Source organism: Phaenicophaeus curvirostris, chromosome 7 (genome assembly GCF_032191515.1).
Source record: "Phaenicophaeus curvirostris isolate KB17595 chromosome 7, BPBGC_Pcur_1.0, whole genome shotgun sequence".
NCBI classification, from domain to species: Eukaryota; Metazoa; Chordata; class Aves; order Cuculiformes; family Cuculidae; genus Phaenicophaeus; species Phaenicophaeus curvirostris.
In genome coordinates, this window is record NC_091398.1 from 17,225,511 (window position 1) to 17,246,694 (window position 21,184).

Here is a 21,184-nt window from a genome sequence, read left to right on the forward strand (position 1 = left end):
GTAGATGCTGTGCCACAGAAGCACTCCAAGCCTTTCTAAGTTCCTTTCTACTTTAAAGGAGATCTGTTCCATCAGGGCAAGCAGCTCCAACCATTGAACTTGCATCAACATAATGACTAGTCTATAAACAGATTTTCTAATGATTTAAATCACCATTGTAGGAAATATTATAATTAAATTTTTAACATTTCTCCTGTGATCATGTGCTCTTTCATTATAGATATAATAAAAGTGGTTATGTATATGTACTGAGTCATAAACTTACTAGCTTTGCTTCATGTACTTTAAAAATATTTCACACAATATGTTGATATAGATATTTATCATTTAATAATACATTGGTATAGGTATTTATCACTATTTTGCACTACTTCCACTGAAGTGCTAATTCATCTGAGGGGTTTAAATATTAAATATAAACCAGCTCTTGCTGAAATCATAATCAATTCAATACCAACATAATTTTGGTAGTTGTTCCAATGATGCCCAGGGCTGTTAATTTTCATTTTGATGTAATGTTTGTTTTAAGATTCTACAACACCAATGAACTTTTATATTATAAAAGAAATTGAGGATGGAACAGAACCTATCGGACAAATTTAGTCACAGCATTTATTTATTTGAAGATAAACTGCCAAAAAATTGGATTGTGTCTACTGATGGTTATTGCTAATTTCAGTTACCTCATATTAAATAGATCTGTGAAAATCATTGCATTGACACCCTGGTATATAATACGCAAGTAATGATATGTGACAGAAATTGAACATATTGCTGCCACCTGTCTGCTTGCTATCTACTGGTTTACAGATTATTAAAAACTTTTGTTATTTAGTATTTGTATAGATTTTGGGGAGGATGATAGATCTTAGAACCTGGAAATGTTTCAGAGGCTACTACTGAATTTTATCATGTCTGTATACCTTTTAGTTATAGCAGCCCAATTCTTTTTATGCTTATGCTTTTCTGTAGGTGAACAATGATATTCAAAACCTGAAGGAATTCTATAAATCAGAACCACTACAAACAAACAGAAAAGCTGGAAACAAAATCACAATGGAGTCAACTAACACTCAGTGGCAAAAGGCTATAAAGAAGATTTTTTGCACCCAAAATATGGCTTGCAATTTTCTTAACTTAGTAAATATGGTAAGTATAATCTGATAAATTGTATCAAATATTTGATATTTGCCAAGATGAGTTCTAATCCTAGTTCTGTACCTGATAGACTGTGATTTCTGCAGTTTTTAAAGGCACTGATGATCCTATATACTATTAAAATATGATAGTATTATTTGAGTGGTAGTGGCATTATAAGTAACGTAGGAAGTTTTGTGGTTAACCATGGCAGAGCTCTTAATAAATGATCCAGTACATGCATACACATATAAAATATGTGCATATCTGTTTTGTTCATATTGGAAAGCAGCTTATATACAAGTACCGTACAAAGTTTAATTTACTTCCGCTAAGAGGCAGTCTTTACTAGTTGAGTGCATGAAGATCTTCTAAAGAAATGGCTATTAGAGCTACGTCCTTACCCGTAATCTTTCCAGATGTCTTTACCTTCTGTCTTGGGTTGAGCTGCACTGCCTAGATACCCCTATCCAATTTTCCAGCACCCCTTCATGAGATGATCATTTGAGATGGGTGATGATTCCCTAAGCCACTCCTGCTAAAGTGATCCCAATTAATGCAGACAGCCTGGATACCCAGCTGTTTTTTTATGTTTTTATAGGACAGACTAGGGAGCAGTTACAATAGGATGAGAAGAGCTGGAAAATCTGCTTAAGGAAGGAAAGTGCTCAGGCAATTAGTGTGGGCTAAATTGTATGCTGTCACAGCTGGATGCAGCCAGGCACAGATAAGATAGTGTGAAGGCGAGCTGAATGTGTGTAAACAGGAGATTGCACTGCAGTCACTTAAAGCCTAAACATACCTTCAGATATTATCTCTCTAAAGGCTTGGAAGTGTGTCGCCACCATATTTTCTGTTACCCTGTTCCCATGATATTCTTAGGTTGTAGCTTTCAAGTACCCAGAAGATGTGAATCATACAAGTAATTTACAAACACAGCTTTTCCTAAAAGAAAAATTCTGAAATGGGAAAAGCAGAAACAGTACTACTTAATTTTCTCGTGTTTCTTATATGGATTCTGTTAAAAAGAGGAGAAAACACCAAATGTTCAAATGCTAAATATTTATTCCTCCCATGTTTTGGTGCTGCTTTGGTTATCAGTACAGAGCAGTGATCTTTTCTTCAGCCACTTGCCTTTCCAGTTGCTGTTTACCAAAAGGCCACTTTGGATACATCTGCCTATTCAGAAAGAGCTTTATTTTATATGAGCACTAAACAGTCATCATATGGCAATAATTCAGTCATTACTGACCTGTTCTGAGTTTTAAACTTTCACATTAGCCATGTCCTGAGTATGCAAATTGTGACCATTAATATCTAAGAGAAATGTATTTAATGACACTTAGAGTAAGAGAAATTTTCAAACAAGTTATGCTAGTAGTTGTTTTTCATTAAGCTTTGTTGAGACTTTATTATTTTCAGGTTTTAATTATATATCATAGAAATACTGAAAAAATGCATATGTTTGTTCACCAGGCAAATGAGACTTTAATATTAAAAGCAGAAGAAACAGTACATTTAACAGAAGATATCATTGTTAATCTGAGTAAAGAAAAGAAAGAGCTGACTGATCTTTGGGCAATATGGAATTTTAAAATTACTGAAGTAAAACCCATCAAGCAACAGTGTCAGATATTTAAAGAACAACTAAAAATTGTAAGTAAAATATCTACGAAGAAAGCACTGTGGTAAACATTTGTAGATTGTTATTAGTATGTCTGTGACTCTCCAGTAAAGTATTATAGGTACCGTTTAAGAGATGACCAGTAAAATTCTTCTCCATAATCTATTCAGTTGTTCAGGTAGTCATCAAGAAACAAACCTTTCGATCTGTTTGCCTTTATTCAGACACTTAAAGGTGCAAGTCTCCATTTCAAATTTTGTTTTAATCAAGTCCATATAACATACCAGCAGTGCTTAAGTTTTTTGTTTGTTTGTTTTTTAAAAAAACACCACTTAGCTGTGACTTAAACTAAACTGTATCCTAATAGTTGCTAAACTCAAGTCCAACTATCCTGCTAAGGAAAGAGGAGTGAAACCTCCTTGGGACAGAGACAGCGTGCAGTGTTCCTTAAAAGCAACACTAGCTAGACTAGTAGCAGAATCAGAGGTTTGTAACCACGACAACTGTTATGACAGAAGATACACTATGTACGGGTCCTTCAGTCTCAGTGTCTGAATTGTCTTTGCACACTGTCTTAAAGATTTCCTGTGACACTTGTCAGTCAGAGGGTTTAAGACATGGTTATAGTTTAAAAATAAAAACCAGTCACTTTCAAAATCTTTCTTTCCTACCAGTTATCTCAATGAAATTTACTGACAGTGTCTGGTTTGGGGAAGGTTCTTGTTACAAATTTAGATTTGTGTTGTGGTTTATTTAATTATTATTATTTACTGCATATAGAAGCACTGAACTCTTTGATCATCTTTTAGACTACCCATGGATTAGAGATTCTTCAACACACACTCCAACTTGGTGCAACAGTTGATCTTGGAAGTGATCTTGTTATTGTTTTGGAACTACAGAAAAAACTTAATCAAATGAAACCACAGTATCAGGTGAGAAACCAAGCTAGTGAAATGAAAAACTAGTGAACATCAAAAGCTCATTTTGGTACTGTAGGGATTCACATTTGCAGTGACTCCAGACAGAGTACCTGGGGTCATAGGTCTGGGGATATGTAGTGTTTTATGTTTTGCATTGTTTTTCCAAGAGGAGGGTTTGTATGTGTTTATAAGGTAAGGGAGAAAATATTTTACCTTCAGTGTCCATAGAATTTATTTTCTTGCATGGTGTTATCTGTGTATTAAAGTTACACAAATGTACTGGAAGTACAAGGAGAATGCCAGCTTCATGCTTTTAAGTTAGAGCTGGTCAGAAGCTGAGATGTGTCATACTGAGATTCCTATCTCCTCTGTATACTGCCTCTGATCTTTAGCAATTCAGTCTGTTATTTCATCAAAAGTAAGGGAAAACTTGAAAATATATATTTGTGTAATTTGAGTAACTTCTGCTTCTTTGCTAGCAACTGAATGCTGAGCTCGAGTACCTGATAAAATTATTAAAATTGCTAAGCCAGAAAGGATTTGCTGTGAAAGACAATTCTGAGAGAGTAAGTGGACTTATTCATCTCCATCAAATGGTAATGGACACAATGACAGAATATGATGAGATTTTCAACAAGACAGTAAAATTCCATCACATTAAAAAAGAAGTGAGTATAATCCTTTAAAACATGCTTTCTTCCAGTGGCAGTTAAGGTCTATATGGTTTTGGTGCCCATTGTCTTTCGCCAGACAAACAGCGTTATCCCCCCTGGTAATCAGAATAAAAAATTTGTATCTAAAACTGCATGAAATTTGGAGAATTTAAATTCAGATATGAATCCAAGTTTAATTACTAAACCCAAGTTAACAAAATCTAGGGTAGCACATTATGAGTAAGGAAGGAATTGTAAGTTTCCTTCCACGTTATTTTAAATGCACACTGATTTTTTGGTTTAATGTATTCCAGCTGGAGTGTCTATCAAAATCAGGAGAACTGGATATTCCTGAAATATGTGAGGACCTTGAAAACCTGCACCATGCTGAAACCTACCTTGTGAGTGCTCAGGAGAAACATGCATATGTCAGACGGCTATATAAACTGCTTATTACCCAGGGTGCGGATATCTTGTCTGCTATGCAGCGAACTGTAAGTAGCATTAGAATGATTTAGTGAAATCAAAGATAAATATGAAAGAAGATTACTGGAGCTGACTGACTTTTAGATGTACAAAAACGCTTTAATACTCTGAGCAAAAAAACCACAGAGCTATAAGATCCTTTTAACAGAAAGCAAACAAAATGTAAAACAGTTAATGATTTTCAGATTTCTTCCTTTACAGCTTGCAGATATAGAGCCATCAAATTAAATGATGCATCAAGAATTATGAAACTTATTCTTCAGTTGTTACTTACATTGCAAATTACTTTTGCAAGAGAAAAGAAAAATTAATGTCTTTGAAATTTTGTTTTAATTTGTTAATGATGTGAATAGATCTTACTCTGGAAAACATTGAAATAGGGAGGAAATCAATCTCAAAATATCACCACGTGGAAAAAAAGGGAAGCATGATTTTCTGTGTTCTAGTATTCTTTGTGCAGTTCAAGGCCCTGGTGGTGATTTCTTGAATGCCACATCTATATATTAGACTCCTCCTCCTTTGTAAAGTTTCATGTGCATATTTATTTTCCTATAAAGAAAGGAAATATAGTTAAGTGTTACCTTATAAATGAATTCCAGAATGATGTGTGTGAAAAAATGTATGTAACTGTAGAAATGAGTTATTTATTCAGGGCAGAATTGTTATTGTCCTGTATTCATTTACTAGAAAGAAATCAAGACATTCCATTCTACATTACCCACACTGCCAGTCTGCTCTTCAGACTCCATAAATTGATGGCAGAAAGAAGCTAAGCTGTAAGTGGTAAAGAAATGGAGTAGGCTTCCTTTTTTCTCAGAGAAGGCACAATGTGTCTTCATCTAAGACTGCTAGCGACTGAAGCTATGTGCTGGCTCTTGTTAGAGTGGAGGTTTAATAGTTTACTCTAGCCTGTTGTGATTGGTTATGCATGTTCTGCCTCAAAAGGTTTTTCATTGTAGATTGATTAAATTAATCTATTTCCTGAGTTTCATAAGATTCTTTGTTTCTTCTGTGTTTAGAATTGCTTGAATGTTTCTGTAAAGAATCTGAAGGAAGAACTTACTAGATTTGAGTGTGATAGCATTAACTGGAGCTCCAAAGCCGATAAACACGAGGAAGAACTATCACAGTATTTCCAACACTGCACCACTCAAGAGGAGATAAATGAGGTAAATGAGAGAAATCCCAACACATTTAATGCCTGTTAAAAGGACTGTTGTGTTCTGTGATGTATGTCACTGTTTACAGTTTCTCTAGGTGCTTCACATGTAAAGAAAAAAGTTGATTTTCATCTTGCCAGCAACCTTTGATCCACAGAGCAGCAATATTAATTTATGGTCCGTGCCTCTGCAATTCAGTTTTATATCAAGTTGTTGGGTTGTAAATAAAGTGTTTTCACTGTACCAATAGGACTGGAAATAGAGCAGCTCTATTTTCTTCAGCTTTCAGCTCTGTCAGCTTCATCTGAAATACAAGAGCCTTCAGATTTCTTTCATACCAAGTTTATTTCATACAAAAGTAGAATTTACATATATTGCAGTTGTAAGGCTATTACTAGAAACTGAAAGTTCATTCTGCGAAGTTCAGAATAATTTAGATTTATTTTTTTTTTAGAAACCCAGGTTATGATACTTTAAAACTTACTAGAAGAAAAGGAAATGTTCTTTGGCACAAGTTGTTAGAGTTTAGTACTATGGAACTCAGGTTAGGAAAAATTACTTGGTTAATATGATTATTAATTTAACTTCTTAGTAGCCAGATACAAATCCACTCTCAGTTTAGCAGGCTGAATTGGATAGATGTCTCAGCAAAAACTGATCCAGTAAAAACATTTCATAGAATGAAATTTCTCATTGTGATCCATTAAAATAAGAGGCTGATGGCCTCTACGCTTGATATTCTGTAGATCATACTTCCATGCATCCATAAAGTACAAAACCTGAATTCTTTCCTGAAAGGATTTCACACTAATGCTCCTGTAGTGTGAAACAGGTAGGTGAAACATGGGACACTGAGAGTTATATTTTCTTACTTTATCTTCCACTAAATAAGTCCACATCTGAATAAAAAAAAAAACTGTATTTTTTTCAAAATCATCAAAGTAGAGGTAACTGAGAATCTGTCCTGGCTTTTTTTAATGAGAAATATATTTGAATTTTCTTTTCTTTTATTTACAAAATATTGCGTGTTAGTGAAAATTATCCATTTTCACAAAAATGTATTTTGAAACAGAAAGAACTTGTGCAAAAAAAATTTTTTTTTTAATTCTCACTTAGAATTCTAGTCCCATGTTAGCTATAAGATGAATGTGTTGCACTGTCTGACCTTATGTGCATCAATCTCCTGTGATGTTTCTTCTTGGCTTATGGTAGGAGGCTATAGGTAAAGCAAGTGGTGTAGAAGTGCTCTGGCAGAGGGTACCATTCTGTAGAAGAGAATGAAAGCATGCAGTACTTAAGCAAGAAGTCCCACTGTGGTTTGCAGTGGTGTGGCAGAATGAGAATATTTGAGGTTTCAAATTAAATGTTCTAGATTTTTACTGAAAACCCCTCAAATCTGCTGAAGAAAAGGAAGTGCTCACTGAGCAGCCTATGTGTATGGCTGGCCATATTCAAAGCCACGCTCTTATATTAAATTAATCTCTTCTTTCTGTCCTTTGATTCTGGGGTTATATAATAACAGTAGAGAATGTAACTCTTTTTTCAAAGTAATTATTTTTCTGGTTTTATTATTTGCTAGCCTTTCAGTGAGAGCATGAAGTAGAGGTAAAACCCAATATTCTGTCTCTCAAATTTAAGTGAAAATTGTGTCAGTGACACATATAGCCACACGCCATATATTGAAAAATGTAATATTTTTGCTTCTCATACTTTGAGCACTCTCTGTGAAATGACTGCATAGTATATTTTCAATTAAAGTGTTAATTGTAGAATTTTTTTCCATTATAAATTGAGAAACCATGTTGGCTTGTTAAATTAAAACCTGTGATACCCAGACCCAATTGAATCTTGAATGTAAATTATCTGAAATATACTAATTTGGTGTGTGGGCACCTTTTTCTTTATATTCCTTTCCTATTGCAATTTTACATAGAAGATATTTCTTAAACAAATACTCCATATATGTTAAAATTATGAGTATTCATTTCAGTATTTTAAATTATGTTAATTTTAACACCAGAAATTAGTCTGCTTATTGCTAGTATGTAACAGATCTGTCTTAAATAACAAATTCTTTACCAACTACTGTGTCTAGGCAAATACGTACTTTGTGTGCCAGCAGCAAGTAGCAGCTGTTCATAGCTGTCACACAGTAAACAGACAACTAGATAATTCAGCTGTGATTTACCAGAATAGAGAGCAAAAAAGTTGACTGAAAATATTTGGAATTTTGCTGTGAATACTTAATTTAGATTTAATTTGATTAATTAAAGTATATAAATAAAGCATGTGAGTGAGAGCTTTGGTGATTATAACTCACTGGTGTTTGAAAATATTGGACTTGGCTAACTCCCTGTGTTCCTAATGTATTAGTGCTTCTGTAAGAGGGAAACAAATACTTCAATTTAGAACCAAGGATACACAGCATGAGTTCTGAAGCAGTGTTGGAGGACAGAAGAATAAAATACATGCATTTTGTGTGCCTTCTCTAATTTAAACCAAATTTGCAAAGGCCAGAAAAAAATATTTATGCCCTCTACATCTCTGAAAGGTATAGGGAAAGTGCATTTGACCTTTGAGATCTGTATTTGCCAGTTCGGGCTTTCTGCTTTGCTCTCTTGGGTAGCAGCCTCCAAAGAGCTGCAACTCCACTGCATTACACTGCAATCATTTGCAATAGAGTCAAGCCAAGCCTCAGGTAACTGTAGCTAAATACTATACTGAATTTGTTCACAGGATTATAAGTGACACAGTTTTTTACATGAGAACTTTTGCAATGAAAAGTCCTTTTCTTTAGGGGATCATTTTAAAAGCAATGCTTATGCATGTCTGCACCAATCTTGCAAGAGAAGTGTAACACCCTGAAGCAATTTCTCAGCTCTCTCTGAGTCATCTCACTTCTTTCCTCTTCATTATGTCAGTATTTATACACTTAGGGAAAGATATAACTGAAAATGCAGATTTTAACCATGGAGGGTACTGAGCGATCTCTATTCACAAGTCAGTAAGAACAGTAACAAATACCTTTTAATTTATTTTTAATGTGGTCCCATAATTAAAGTAATCATTAATGACTTGAACAGCACTTTTTCTTTATTCCCATTTTCTGGCTGGCTTTGCTTCTGTCTGTTCTTTAATCCTTGCCACTCTGAAAATCTATTTCTGGTAATCTGCTTTCATTGCTATTTTGATTATTAGCGTTACTAAAATTTTTATGTATGAATAAAAAGGGAGGGGTAAGTGGTTAATAACACTGAAGTGCCTCCTAAAGATGCTCATACAGGAAACACAACATTTTACTGGAATGGCACTGTTAACAAAACCATGTTTAAACCAGCTCTCTAACTTGCTTTTCCCACTTTGTAGTTGTGTTATAAATTGGAACATTTGGCACCTAAAGCCCTCTCCTCCACTATCATCCTCCACCCATGACATGCCAACTATAGTTAGGAACAGCTGCCTGATTAATGACTATGACACAATGGACAAGCTACCAAGTTCCATTAAACTCGTGGGCTGAAGTAATTGAAATATATTGGGGTGTATAGTTCCTTTAGTATTTCTCGTATAATTTTCCAGAAAATAGCAGAAAACAGATACATTTAGATTTGTAAAAATCAGCAGCCATATATCATCCTCGGTACAACTGCTGATGATAACAGGAGTTGTCTACATTCACTCTGAGGGGGTGATGTACAAGTCTGAGCTGAATCTGGGATTTCCACTGAGGCTAAAAGAGAAAAGTGACAGCAGCTGCAGACCTTTGACACATGAGCCATCGTATCTGAAACAAGACGATCTAATTTCACATACTGCTATGAGGAGAGCCTTTGGCCTTCTAAATGATCACGAACCTAAGTATGTGCATAAGCCAGCGAAATAAACTAAAATAAACTCTTGTTCATCTCTTCTTTTCCTCAAAATTAAACCAACAAATAAGGCTCTTGTGTTCTGAATACAAAATATTGTTCTCCTGAAGTGGTTTTATTAACAAAGAACTTTTAGATGCATTTTATTATTCTGTGTACTTAGGTGGGATAAAGAGCTTAAACTAACTGGAGATCACAGCACCAGTGATAAATTCCCTTCCTTTCCATTACGTTGAGTGAACACTATCTGTATATTCACTGCTGAAATAATGTGACAATATCCCACTAGATAAAATGAAAATGAAAAATGTATCCCTTGATGGATTAACATTAGCATGTAGTAATAATAACGATTGATTTCTATCTGTTCCAGTAAAAGTAGCTGCAAAATGAGTATTCATTACTCTCTGGATCTTTTGGTAGTGGTGGGGAGGGGCAGCAGGGAGAAGTCTGTAGGACTTTTTCAGATAAAAAAAATCTCCGATATGTTATTCAATATTTATTGAATTTTGGATGTAACCAGAACTGATTACCACTAATCACGTCAGCTAGCATTTGTGTGTCTGGAAGAATATGCCCTAAAGTATTACAACTGCTGTATTTCTTCTATATCAGTTCCTTTAGATTAATATAATTATACATAATTTATTCTACATTCTCCTAAAACAAAATATTGTCAGTCCAAAGGATGTGGAATTCCCCCCCACCACCAAAAAAACCCCAGTCATTTTTATATTCTTCCATTTCAAAATTCATTAATTAATTATTAATAATTTGAAAATGTCAGCATTGAATTGCAATGTCATTTAATTAGTATCTTTTATAAAGTACCAGTAGTATATTTTGAGCAGTTTTTTAACTTGTCTGGTTCTTGTCTCTGTTGCTTAAATGCGCTCAAAAGTAACTGTAATATCTAAAAGGATTTTTGTAATCATAAATAAAATTGAAAATTACATAGTTTTCAAGGAAAAAATAGAAAAAATATTTTATGCTTAAAAAATATTTAGTCTTGTATTGAAGATACTTTAGCTAAGTATGTTTGATAGGCTTTGCCAATACAAAGAATGGCGTGTGGTTTAAGGGCACACTTGTAAGAGGATGTAAAAGCGAACAGGTAATTGGCATTGGGGAAGATAAAGAAAAACAGTAACAGCCCTGTATTATAACTAGCTCCTATGGTAAATAAACACTTTTTTAAATTATGTTGATCATATATGGCTTTTCTTTTTTAAAGTGCACTAAATTCATTCTGATAAATTGGCAATGCATCTGATCTATACATGTGTAAATGAAAGTGAAGTTTCCTAGAGCTTTGTGTCATTCTTATCATTCTGAAATTTTAAAATATTTTGTAGATAAAAGAAAATGTAGCTACATTTCATCTAAGTAACAAAGGAGTTTTGCAACAAATTTAATATACCTGAATTTAATAGTAGTTATCTCAGCCATTATTAGTCCATCTGAAAAGTCTTGAAAGTGCGGATGGTTCATGATCAGAGGTGTTAGTTCATCTTAATTCATACTATTATAAGATCATTTACCCTAATGTTGAGCTTGCTGCACCAAGTAAGTGCCAAGTGGTAATAATATGTTCATGTAATACCCAATCTATCAAGCTGAACTTCCATTAGTGGAAAGAAATTCTGAGGAAATAAGGGTGCTTTACGAGATGGCATAGTACTATTAATTTCTGTATTAAATTTTCAGTGTTTAGATTGTGGTGTGTTAAACAGCTCTTAAAAAAACCTGAATTTAAGTGCCCTCTTTTCTTTTTTTATTAACAAGTATGCTTACTCTGTTTCAGCTTGGAGAATCATTCAAGGATCTCAAAAAGAAATTCAACAATTTAAAATTTAACTATATGAAAAAAACTGAAAAAGCTCGAAATCTGAAAGTTCTTAAGGTGCAGATTCAGCAAGTTGATACATATGCAGAGAAAATACAGGTAATATTGGAAATTTTAGTCCTGGTGGAGATTTCACTACTTGAATTGTTGTGGCTTATGCCAAGCAAATCAGAGGAGTTGTAAACTGTATTGTGAGCTGTTACTCAGCTTTATATGCTTCTGCTCTCCCAGTCACTGACACTTTTCTTTGTTCTGTTCCTCTTATTCTTCCATTTCCTTTAGCGAAATGATATCATCTCAATTCCCAGCTTCTCTGTGTTCACTCCTTTTATCCTCCCTTATTTTTCTGTTCAATCTTTTATTTCTTTTTACTTCACAATGCGTGATCTTGTTTTCCTTCAAATTAAATGAAGCAAACAACCTATCAAAATCAACAAACTAATAAGTGTGCACATATTCCTTTTTGTATCCCACTACTTTATCTTCCTCATTTCATCATGTAAGTCTTAAAATTTCTAGTGCCTGGTGTTAATCATGCTCATGAACAGCTTTGAAACCTGTTAGCCTCACCTATTCTTTGCATTCACCAGAAACTTCTCCCAAAACTTCTAATGGCCTTTTTAGTTGCCAGTCAGAACCAGCACTTTTTTGTTTTGCTTGTCCTTCCAGTCTCTTCCTTCACAACTTTTTTGCTTGGAATTTTCAGTAGCTTCTATGGTTCTGCATCCTCAAATGCAAATTCAACTTGCAGAGCCATTGAGACTGGAAGTGGCCTCTGGATATGACCTTGTAGAAATTCCTTCCTCAGAGTAAGGTCAACCAAAAAAGGCTCCTATATTTCACGTCCAGCTGGGTTTTGAATATCTCCAGGGACAGACTTCACAACCTCTGTGGGCAAGATTGTTCCACCTTCAGATATAAGAATGTGTTGTTCTTTTTTACTTAAACAGAACTTCACATGCTTCGGTTTGGGTCCATTGCCTCTGGTCTTTTCACTAGCCACCACTGAGATGAGTCTGGCTCTGTTTTCTTTATTCCCTCCCCTCAGGTTTTTATACACACTGTAACCCACCCTGAGCCTTCTCTTCTACAGGCTGAAATATCCCAGCTGTCTGTACTTGTATGATGCATGCTCAGTCACTTGGTTATCTTTGTGGTCCTTTGCCAGATTTCCACCAGTATGTCCAGGTACTTCTTGTTCTGGGGAGCCAGAAGTGGACATGGGACTCCAGATGTAGCCTCATTAGTGCTACATAGAAGAGAATGATCCCCCTTCTTTGACTTGCTGGCAATGTTATTTCTAGCAGTATTTATTCTTACAGTGTGGACAGTTTATGAAATACTTTCCTATTTTAAACCAAACTCTTCATTTCCAAAAAAAAAATCAAGGATCTGTCTTTTTGCATCAGTTGTAGAACAACTAGCACAATGAAGCATTCATCAGCTGTCGAGACCAATGTTCCCAGAATATCAAACATGTAAATATATATACATATACCTTCTTATTGTAAGATGTACAGATCATGTTAGTACCAGATGTCTTAGAGTGCAAGTATAAATACTTGTTCCTTTTGGTCTTTGGGATTATGCTGGGTTGTCATTATGTTGCTTACATCAGACTCTTAAGCAATACGTTAATATTTTAGAACAGAAATAATTAATGCTTACATTGACTTGTACTCCCTTAAAGACTCCAAAGCTCTATCAGTTTTTTTTGCTTTTCCAGGTACAAAGAAAGTTATTTTGTTCAAGTTCTCATGTTTTATTACTACAGAAATTTGTTTATTTTTAAGCTGAAAAATATAGCTCAATTAAACTTTTAATATATATAATTTACATCAAATTTAAATCAGCATTGTAGGGGCCCTCTAATTTTATTTGGGTTTTGAAAAATCAATCTGTACTTGGAATTTTTTACACAAAGGACAAGAAATAAGTTTGTGCAGTTTTTTCCATGGTTTTGATTTTTTATTTCTAAAAATAGAAATATTTTGTTGCAATATTTAACATTGATACATCTTTTAAACAGGCTCTTAAAAAGAAGAGAGATAATTTAGAGAAGAAAGTCATTGGCTCTGTAGCAAACGTACCTAATGCTAAAGTCGGAATCCTATTGGAGTCAGTCAGTGACTTAAAAAAACAGCTGAATGACTTTGGCAGAGTTGTGGAGGATTACAAGCAAAACCTGGATCTTGTGGAGCATCTGCAACAGATGATGGAAGAGGTAATAGTAAACCTGAGATGCCCACTGTGGCTGTAGTAATGATTCAGGACTGAAATAGGTAAAAGTGCTTGTAATTACTTCAGGAAAAAATCTGTGTCTTCCAAAGGGAGTAGATCAGTAAAAAACTGTATTTTCTTCTGGTTTTTTTCTTTGTATCTTTGTGGAGAAATGAGAGAAAAACATTCAAGGTGAACATATTCTTGCACTGCTATGCATACAACTGGGGTCTCCACCTCCAGATGACTTTCATGGTGATTTGGCATATCTGTGATCATACTTAAGAGCTCATTTTCTCTAAGTGTGTTCTGAGGCAACACAGAAAGTGCCACAATTCTTTGAAAAGCTGTCAAACCACAAGAGCGAGATTATCACAGTACAGTTTGTTAGTTGTCAGGAAGATCTGTCTGTGTGGTATGTAATTCTGGAACTGAAATGTAACATATTCAGTTACTTTAAAGCAGCATATAATTGTTTCTTAATAGACTTAATTCTTAAGAATGTAGTTTTGGGCTGTTTGGGGCTTTTTTGTTGTTTTTTTTTTTAGTTTTTATTGGTTTATGTGGGGTTTTTTTCCCTGAACTGCAGTCTATTTCCTTCTTGGAGACTTCTGCAACTTTATTCTAATATGTTTGAGGACTGCCTCATGCTTTGCCTCTTTTTAAAAGAAAAAATATTGTAACTGTATTTCCCCTCTTGCCATGATGTGTTGGTGCATCTGCTGAGGCAAGCACATTCCTGTCATCATTGTTTATTTTTAGAAATATCACTCTTCATATCTGCAAAGTGATCTAATACATGACAAAAATTCCCTTAGAGACGGATCACAATACTACGGTTTGTTTCTGAGATGTTTTCAGTGTCCAATGATATGATCAACATGCTCTTTCATGTGTTGATAGCCAAGAAATTTGTTAACATTTATTGTTTGTTTACATTTTTAAACTTCCCCTCCCCCCTTACTTTGAGGGAAATAAATTATTTCTTAGAGCTAAAATTTAAGATTGCTTTTTCTTTTTCACTCATTTACTCAACGGTATTCATTCAGTGACTAGGCACAGTTAAAACACTGATTTTAATGGCAATTTAAAATTGTTGTCATTAGCAACTTGCTGTAATGTTGCAATAAGGATGATACTGAGTGAACACCACATTCTGGTCTCCTCTGAGTATTGTTAACCAAAAATGTTTGTTAAAGGTATGTTCTAAAGCCCATTCTTGTCAGTAGAAAGATTCTTAGGAGATGTTTTTCAGGTTAAATTAAAACCAGAAAATTTCAGACATACTGTATGCCACTGATTATGGAGAGTCTAAGAATAGTCCAGTTGATTCTACAAAATCTTGAACCGCCAATAATAATTAATTACAATGAAGTGTTTTTACCCTTCAGTGTCAATTTTGGTTTCAAGATGTAAGTGCAACAGTAGTTAGAGTTGGCAAGTATTCGATGGAATGCAAAACAAGAGAAGCAATAGAGACTCTCTACAAGCAATTCTATAAGTTTATTGAATCAGCAGTGTCTCAACAAGAAGAAAAAATGCAGCAGATTACAGACCTTGCTAAACGGTTATATGGTGAGCAGCATTCTGGTAATGTACTGTGGGAAGAAACTGTGATAACAGAACAGGAAGAAGCAGATTCCTAGATAGGCTCACTTAAGAAGAAAAGCCCATGAAGTTTAAAAAAACTAATGTTGGTTTAACATGTTGCCTGGAAGAGATGAAGGATTGCAGAACAGTTATTTGAAAAATAAAGACATGAAAGTACTCAACAATCTGATAGTTACTTGATTTACTGTATACTGCCAGAGTTCAACTTGGAATCAAAGTGCCAATGTCCTTGTAATATTTATGAGTTTGAAATTAAGACTTCATGGCTTATGCTGTCTCATAACAGGCACTTCTTCGAAATCAAAGTACGTTCACTCAGCCTCGGTGCTGAGTGAATATTTTTCACAAATAATTAGTGATATTTGCCAACTTTCTTAAGCATTTTATTAGCAAGACAATAGATTGTTATGTAAATACTGTATTTTCAACTGTATTGATTTTGAACATTGTTGACCAAAAAGAATGAAGGTCAACAAACTTGAGGTTTTTCTTTTTTCCTCCCAGTTACCATGTTTATATACTTGCTGAAGTTATTTTATCCAAAGATAAGGTGATTGTCCAAATGTACAGGGATACTGCATAGCCTATAAATTCAAGTAGTAAATCTGACAAAAAAATTCAAGAGTCAAACTGTGCTTTTAAATTCATCTAATTTATTGTTGAAAAGATGTTTTGCAGAGCACAGATTGTTTAGGGTTTTTTTCCATTCTCTCTTTTTTTTTTAACCTTGTCAATAGTTTAAAACTTCCTGTCTGTAGGAAAGTAGTTGACACAACGGATTCCTCACACCAGCTGATTAGAAACACTGGGAGAAAGAAACTGCTTTGTTTTTCTTAACTAATTGCATGGGGGAAAGCTTCTCTATCCTGCCTTTGTTTTGTATTTCTAATAACAGGGATCCAAGGGCCTTCTAGTTGTATAACAAGGCAACTTGTTTAGGAGGCTTTGAGATCAGCATCTTTTAAAGCAGTATCAATAACCAGATAGAATTTATTTTGTTTAAGGAGCAGCCTCGCAGAAGGCTCGAAGTGACTATGAAGCCCCATATCAAGTAAACTAGTAAGCAGTAAGAAAGCATATTGCTGTGAATTACAGTGCTCCTTCAGCAAAACAAAACTCAGGCAAATGTAATTATCGTAGCATATTGGACTAACAAAGCAGATTGGTTGTTTGAGGCATTCTAATCTACCTTTAAGTTGTTTTGCCTTTGCAGGTATTGAAGAAGGAAAGAAGTATGTTGAAAAAACCATATTAAAGTACAGAGAAATTGTTAATTCTGTTGATGAATTGTGTAAAGCTCTGAGAGAACTTAAGGAGATGAAGGTATCTATCTATCTGTTTAAAAATGCATGGTATATATTACATCTGCATCAATTTATCAAGCTTAGTATCTGAATCAGTACTTTTAACTGATCCTTTAGAGGATCATCCATGGTAGTGTGAAGCGTTTCTTAATTGTTCACTGTTCTGTTACCTTGGACGAATTACCATAATGAATCAATGAAGTGCTACTTGTCTGTACAATAAGCAATCCTTCCAGTTTTCTTTTTCTCAGCTTCTTTCAGAACTGTTTCTGCTTTCAAGTAGTCTTTAGGGAGAAATGTCATCATTTCTTTGAGTATCTAGACAAATACTTCTCAATTATTTCTTCTTCCCTTGGTTCTGTAATGTAGGTAACTGCTAGATCTATAAAATGCCAAACAACCTAGCTTGACTCCCTACAGGAAATATAACTAAAACCCAAGTCTGTTAATACCAAACCAATGTAAACCGGAAAAGCGTAGCTTATAATATAAGTATTAAAGAGAATTAAACCCCACATTTTTAATTTCATCCTCTGATAAGCTTCTTTAAGTGTAATTAAGTATAACATCTCATAAGTGGAGAAATTATAGAAGACAGCTGAGAGGGCTAGATTTTTTGTAATAATGACTCTATCTATTCTACCCTCCAGTCTCAAAGTAATACATCAAAAATCTTCAACAAGCCTAGGGTTAGTTTTTCTGTGAAGTCAGAAGGGTTAAGATGCTTAAATATTCTGCTCTTGTTAATGCTGAATGTTGTTTCACTCCACTTTGATGGAGTTACACTATAAAACCCGATGAACACTCAAACTATCCATTATACTTAAAAGCAGTAAGAGATGTCAAAAATATAATGCAAATTAGTTCCAGAAGTCATTAGATGATTGAAATGAAGGCTTTGCCTTGCACTGCGACCACAAAGAAACTTCAAAATAAATGCCAGTTAGGTTTTTCGAAGTTATCCTCCCAATCCATGTATTACATAGATGCTGTCGTGAGAAGGACAGTAGCTCAAGGTTCTGTCAGAACAGGGCTTGAACCTTCAATCTTTTTGACAGCTCGAAAGATTTTCAAGAGAAGTGGAATTTCAAAATAATTGTAATATTTTACTTTGACTAATTTTGCAAATTTTAAAATTATCTCTCTTTAATAGAGTTCGAAGAACAATTTTTTCCACACAGAGCTAGTCATAAACTATTTACTGATTGCTTCAACCTTTAACTTAGATAATTCTTTTTTAAAAGTCAGTCAAAAGGAATATTACAAAAATGAATTTTCTGCAATACAGAGTAGCTCTGCAACTGTTTTAAAATGAAAGCCATATTTTATAATACGTACTATTCTGATTTTTTAAAACCAACAGTCTTACTGAACATTTCCAGAATATTTCAATAGTTGATGTCTGTATGTTATCAAGAATAGATCAATCAGCAAATTACCTATATAAATCGGTGACGTGAGTATGGAATGCTATGACCATGAATTCAGTTTCATTTCTAGTCATTTTAAAAGCATAACAAATTAAAAGGAAATGTATTGCACAATCTTTCCTGATTTTGCATGGCTGTTGAATGTCAGAAGAAAACAGCTCTTGGATTTTTCATGTGCAAAATTAACATTTTCTTCAGAAAAAAAAGAAAAGATCACACAATGTTTCGCTTGTTTAAGGCTAGAACAGAAAATTAATAACGCAGCACTTTCTTATAAGATCTTATATAGGACTGTAATGTTTGGCAGAACAACAAAAGATGTGAAATACACAGAACAGTAACTGTAAAACTTTTAGTATTCCTTATGTTACGCCACTGTAATGTTCTTTAAGATCTGTAATTTTCTTTGATGAAAATTTGAAAAGATTCATGAAGTCTTCGTGAAATGCAATATAGTTGTCCAGTTTTCTGTTTCATAATTACTTTGTAACTGGTTGCGCAGTCTTTGTAACTTAAGCTAGAAATAGCCAAAATTAGGCAAAAAGAACAGTAAAAGTACAGATAAGTATATTCGGAGTGGTTATAAACTGTCCACATGGGAAGATGAAGAGGAAGGAAAACAGGAAGAAATGCAGGTTTTGCCTGGTTGTTTTATGCTTAGAACATATTCTCCCCTTTCCACATTTTAGACAAATCTGAACATTCTACAGACTCACAAATGTTTTTTTTCCTTCCTAGAATCATTTTTCCTGAAATACTGGGGTTTATCCTCTTTTTTTCCTAATAGTGTCACTTCCTTAATCCCTTTTTACCCCTTGCATATACTGCGTACATATTGGTTGTTACTCAGATTTCTGACCAGCCACTCAGTTCTTCAGTCTTTGGTGTCCTGTACTTTCTCTGCCTCAGAAAGGTCCCTCAGCTTTGAAAGATGTTATCTTTGCTTGTCCAGGAATGACTGGACCAGGTTTTGCTGCATATTTTTGCCATAAGCAATTTACATTTGTATTGATGACAGATTTTAGATAAAATTTCACTTTTTGTTTTTCTACTCTGTTGTACAGAGCATAAGTCAGTGAGTAGGTAACATTTGATGCCTTCTATTGTGTATAACTTACTTAATTTTCCTTTGACATGGCAGAAAGATGAATTTTCTGAAGAGTTGATTACCGTTAAAAAAGAAGAAAGAAATGGTCAAGAACCATGTGAGAGTGTTATTAAAGACAAAGCAGAGGAACAAAATCAGCAGGTTAGTTGGATTTTTTTTTTTTAACTAGAACGCTCTTTCTTGAGAGGCTTTTGATATTGCTGGAAAGTTTTTTGTCTTTAAGTCTTGAAGCCTCCTTTAAGATGGGATGTTATCAATATATTCCTGTTAATTTCATTTTTTTTCAATTTTCCCTGTGGCTTCTGTTCTTCTTTTCTATAACTTTCATTAATTTAGTCTTCTTTTTACTTGTCTATGTATCTCTTTCTCTTTTCTGAAATAATATTCTTTCATAATCTTTTCGCATTTTTCCCCTCTGGTACTGTTGCCATAGTATCTTTAATGTAGATGCACTCTTTGTGGCTATTCCTCCTTCCTATAGGGAGAACATATTCTGCTTTCTCCTTTATAATAAGACTTAAGGGGATATAGCAACTAATAGAGAAGAGTGCTGTTAGTTTTTCCCAGACCCCCTAGAGACAAGCTGTGAAGTTTTTTGTTTTATAAGTAATATGCTATGAAGGAAGCTTCATAACTCAGAATTTGAACTAAGTAATAGTGAAAATTATGTTTCATTGAATCTTGACAGTCTTTAGCAGGAAAAAAAGTGTTTTTAAACATGTTTCTTTCAGATAGCATCAGGTAAATTGTTTACCAATTCAGAAAGCATTACTGAGAAGAGAAACAATGCTGTGTCTCCTACCAACACTAAACAGGTATCTGCTGTTCATGTTGATTTTTATTTTTTTTTAAATGGATGGGCATAGTTGTGTACTCTCAAAGGAATTTTACTCCTTAATTCATTACTGCTAAGAAGTTCTGGACGTTGTTATAGATTGATGGGCTTTGATTATCTTCTCATTTACAGTATCAGAAAATCCAATGCAAAACAAGTACAGAATTGCTTCACATCTGAGACTGTAAATAACAGGAAAGCAGTCATGTCAAAAACATGATGGAACACAACTATAGCTGTTGGCAGTTCAATATGACATTATGTCACAGATAATCTGCTGTACTGTTTGTATAATGCCATGCATCAAATAAATAACAACAGCATCTAATAGTTATCTTCACTCTCACCTCAGAATAATTAAGTTGTATTTCATTTGCCAGAATTCTGCACAGTAGAGATCATAAGTTCCAAAGTATGGATTGCATGTTGAGGACATTGCACAAAAGGAAATTAGATAGTGAAATACAGTATGTATTTAGAATGATAAAACTCCTAGCAGACAAGCATATTTTGTTTATGGATATAGAGAAAATGAGTATGAAGGTTTACAAATTATCAATGAATAAATGTAGTCTTAAATACAGACAATACAAAACCAGGCCTACATTTTATGATATTAATTCCTTTAACTTAAAGAACAGGTAAAAGCCTTGGGATCCTTGATGTAAATAATTTACTACGTGAGGTATTCTAGTAAATTGGAGAGGGTGGTAATAAATTTATGCCTTTAGAAAGATAGGACACCCTGGTAATTGTTTTACAGCTCTAAAATTTCCGTTTTGAAAGTTGATAAGTTAAAGCAATAGTACAAAACATTAAATTGTGATGTTTTGTAGAAATTCAGCTGATGTTAACATTCCTATCAGTTCAATACAAAATGTCCTGTAATCTGCTGATGATCCAAAATTGGGACTAATTAATTTTGTTACCTCAATTCCAATGGTGAAACTCCTATTGACTTAGAGCCCAGTTTTCACT

At 34.1% G+C, this 21,184-nt stretch overlaps 1 protein-coding gene across 6 annotated transcripts in view; it reads left to right on the forward strand.

The window, feature by feature from the left end:
* Positions 1-21,184, forward strand: part of CCDC141 (coiled-coil domain containing 141) — a 75,577-nt gene that overhangs the window by 38,966 nt on the left and 15,427 nt on the right. For all 6 annotated transcript variants that reach the window (XM_069861023.1, XM_069861022.1, XM_069861027.1 and 3 more), the window contains 12 exons: positions 973-1,149; positions 2,614-2,793; positions 3,571-3,696; positions 4,164-4,352; positions 4,652-4,831; positions 5,843-5,992; positions 11,657-11,797; positions 13,728-13,922; positions 15,310-15,493; positions 16,743-16,852; positions 19,405-19,512; positions 20,103-20,186. In XM_069861023.1, the coding sequence (XP_069717124.1) occupies positions 973-1,149; positions 2,614-2,793; positions 3,571-3,696; positions 4,164-4,352; positions 4,652-4,831; positions 5,843-5,992; positions 11,657-11,797; positions 13,728-13,922; positions 15,310-15,493; positions 16,743-16,852; positions 19,405-19,512; positions 20,103-20,186 (1,824 nt within the window). The remainder of the gene's footprint in view (positions 1-972; positions 1,150-2,613; positions 2,794-3,570; positions 3,697-4,163; positions 4,353-4,651; positions 4,832-5,842; positions 5,993-11,656; positions 11,798-13,727; positions 13,923-15,309; positions 15,494-16,742; positions 16,853-19,404; positions 19,513-20,102; positions 20,187-21,184) is intronic.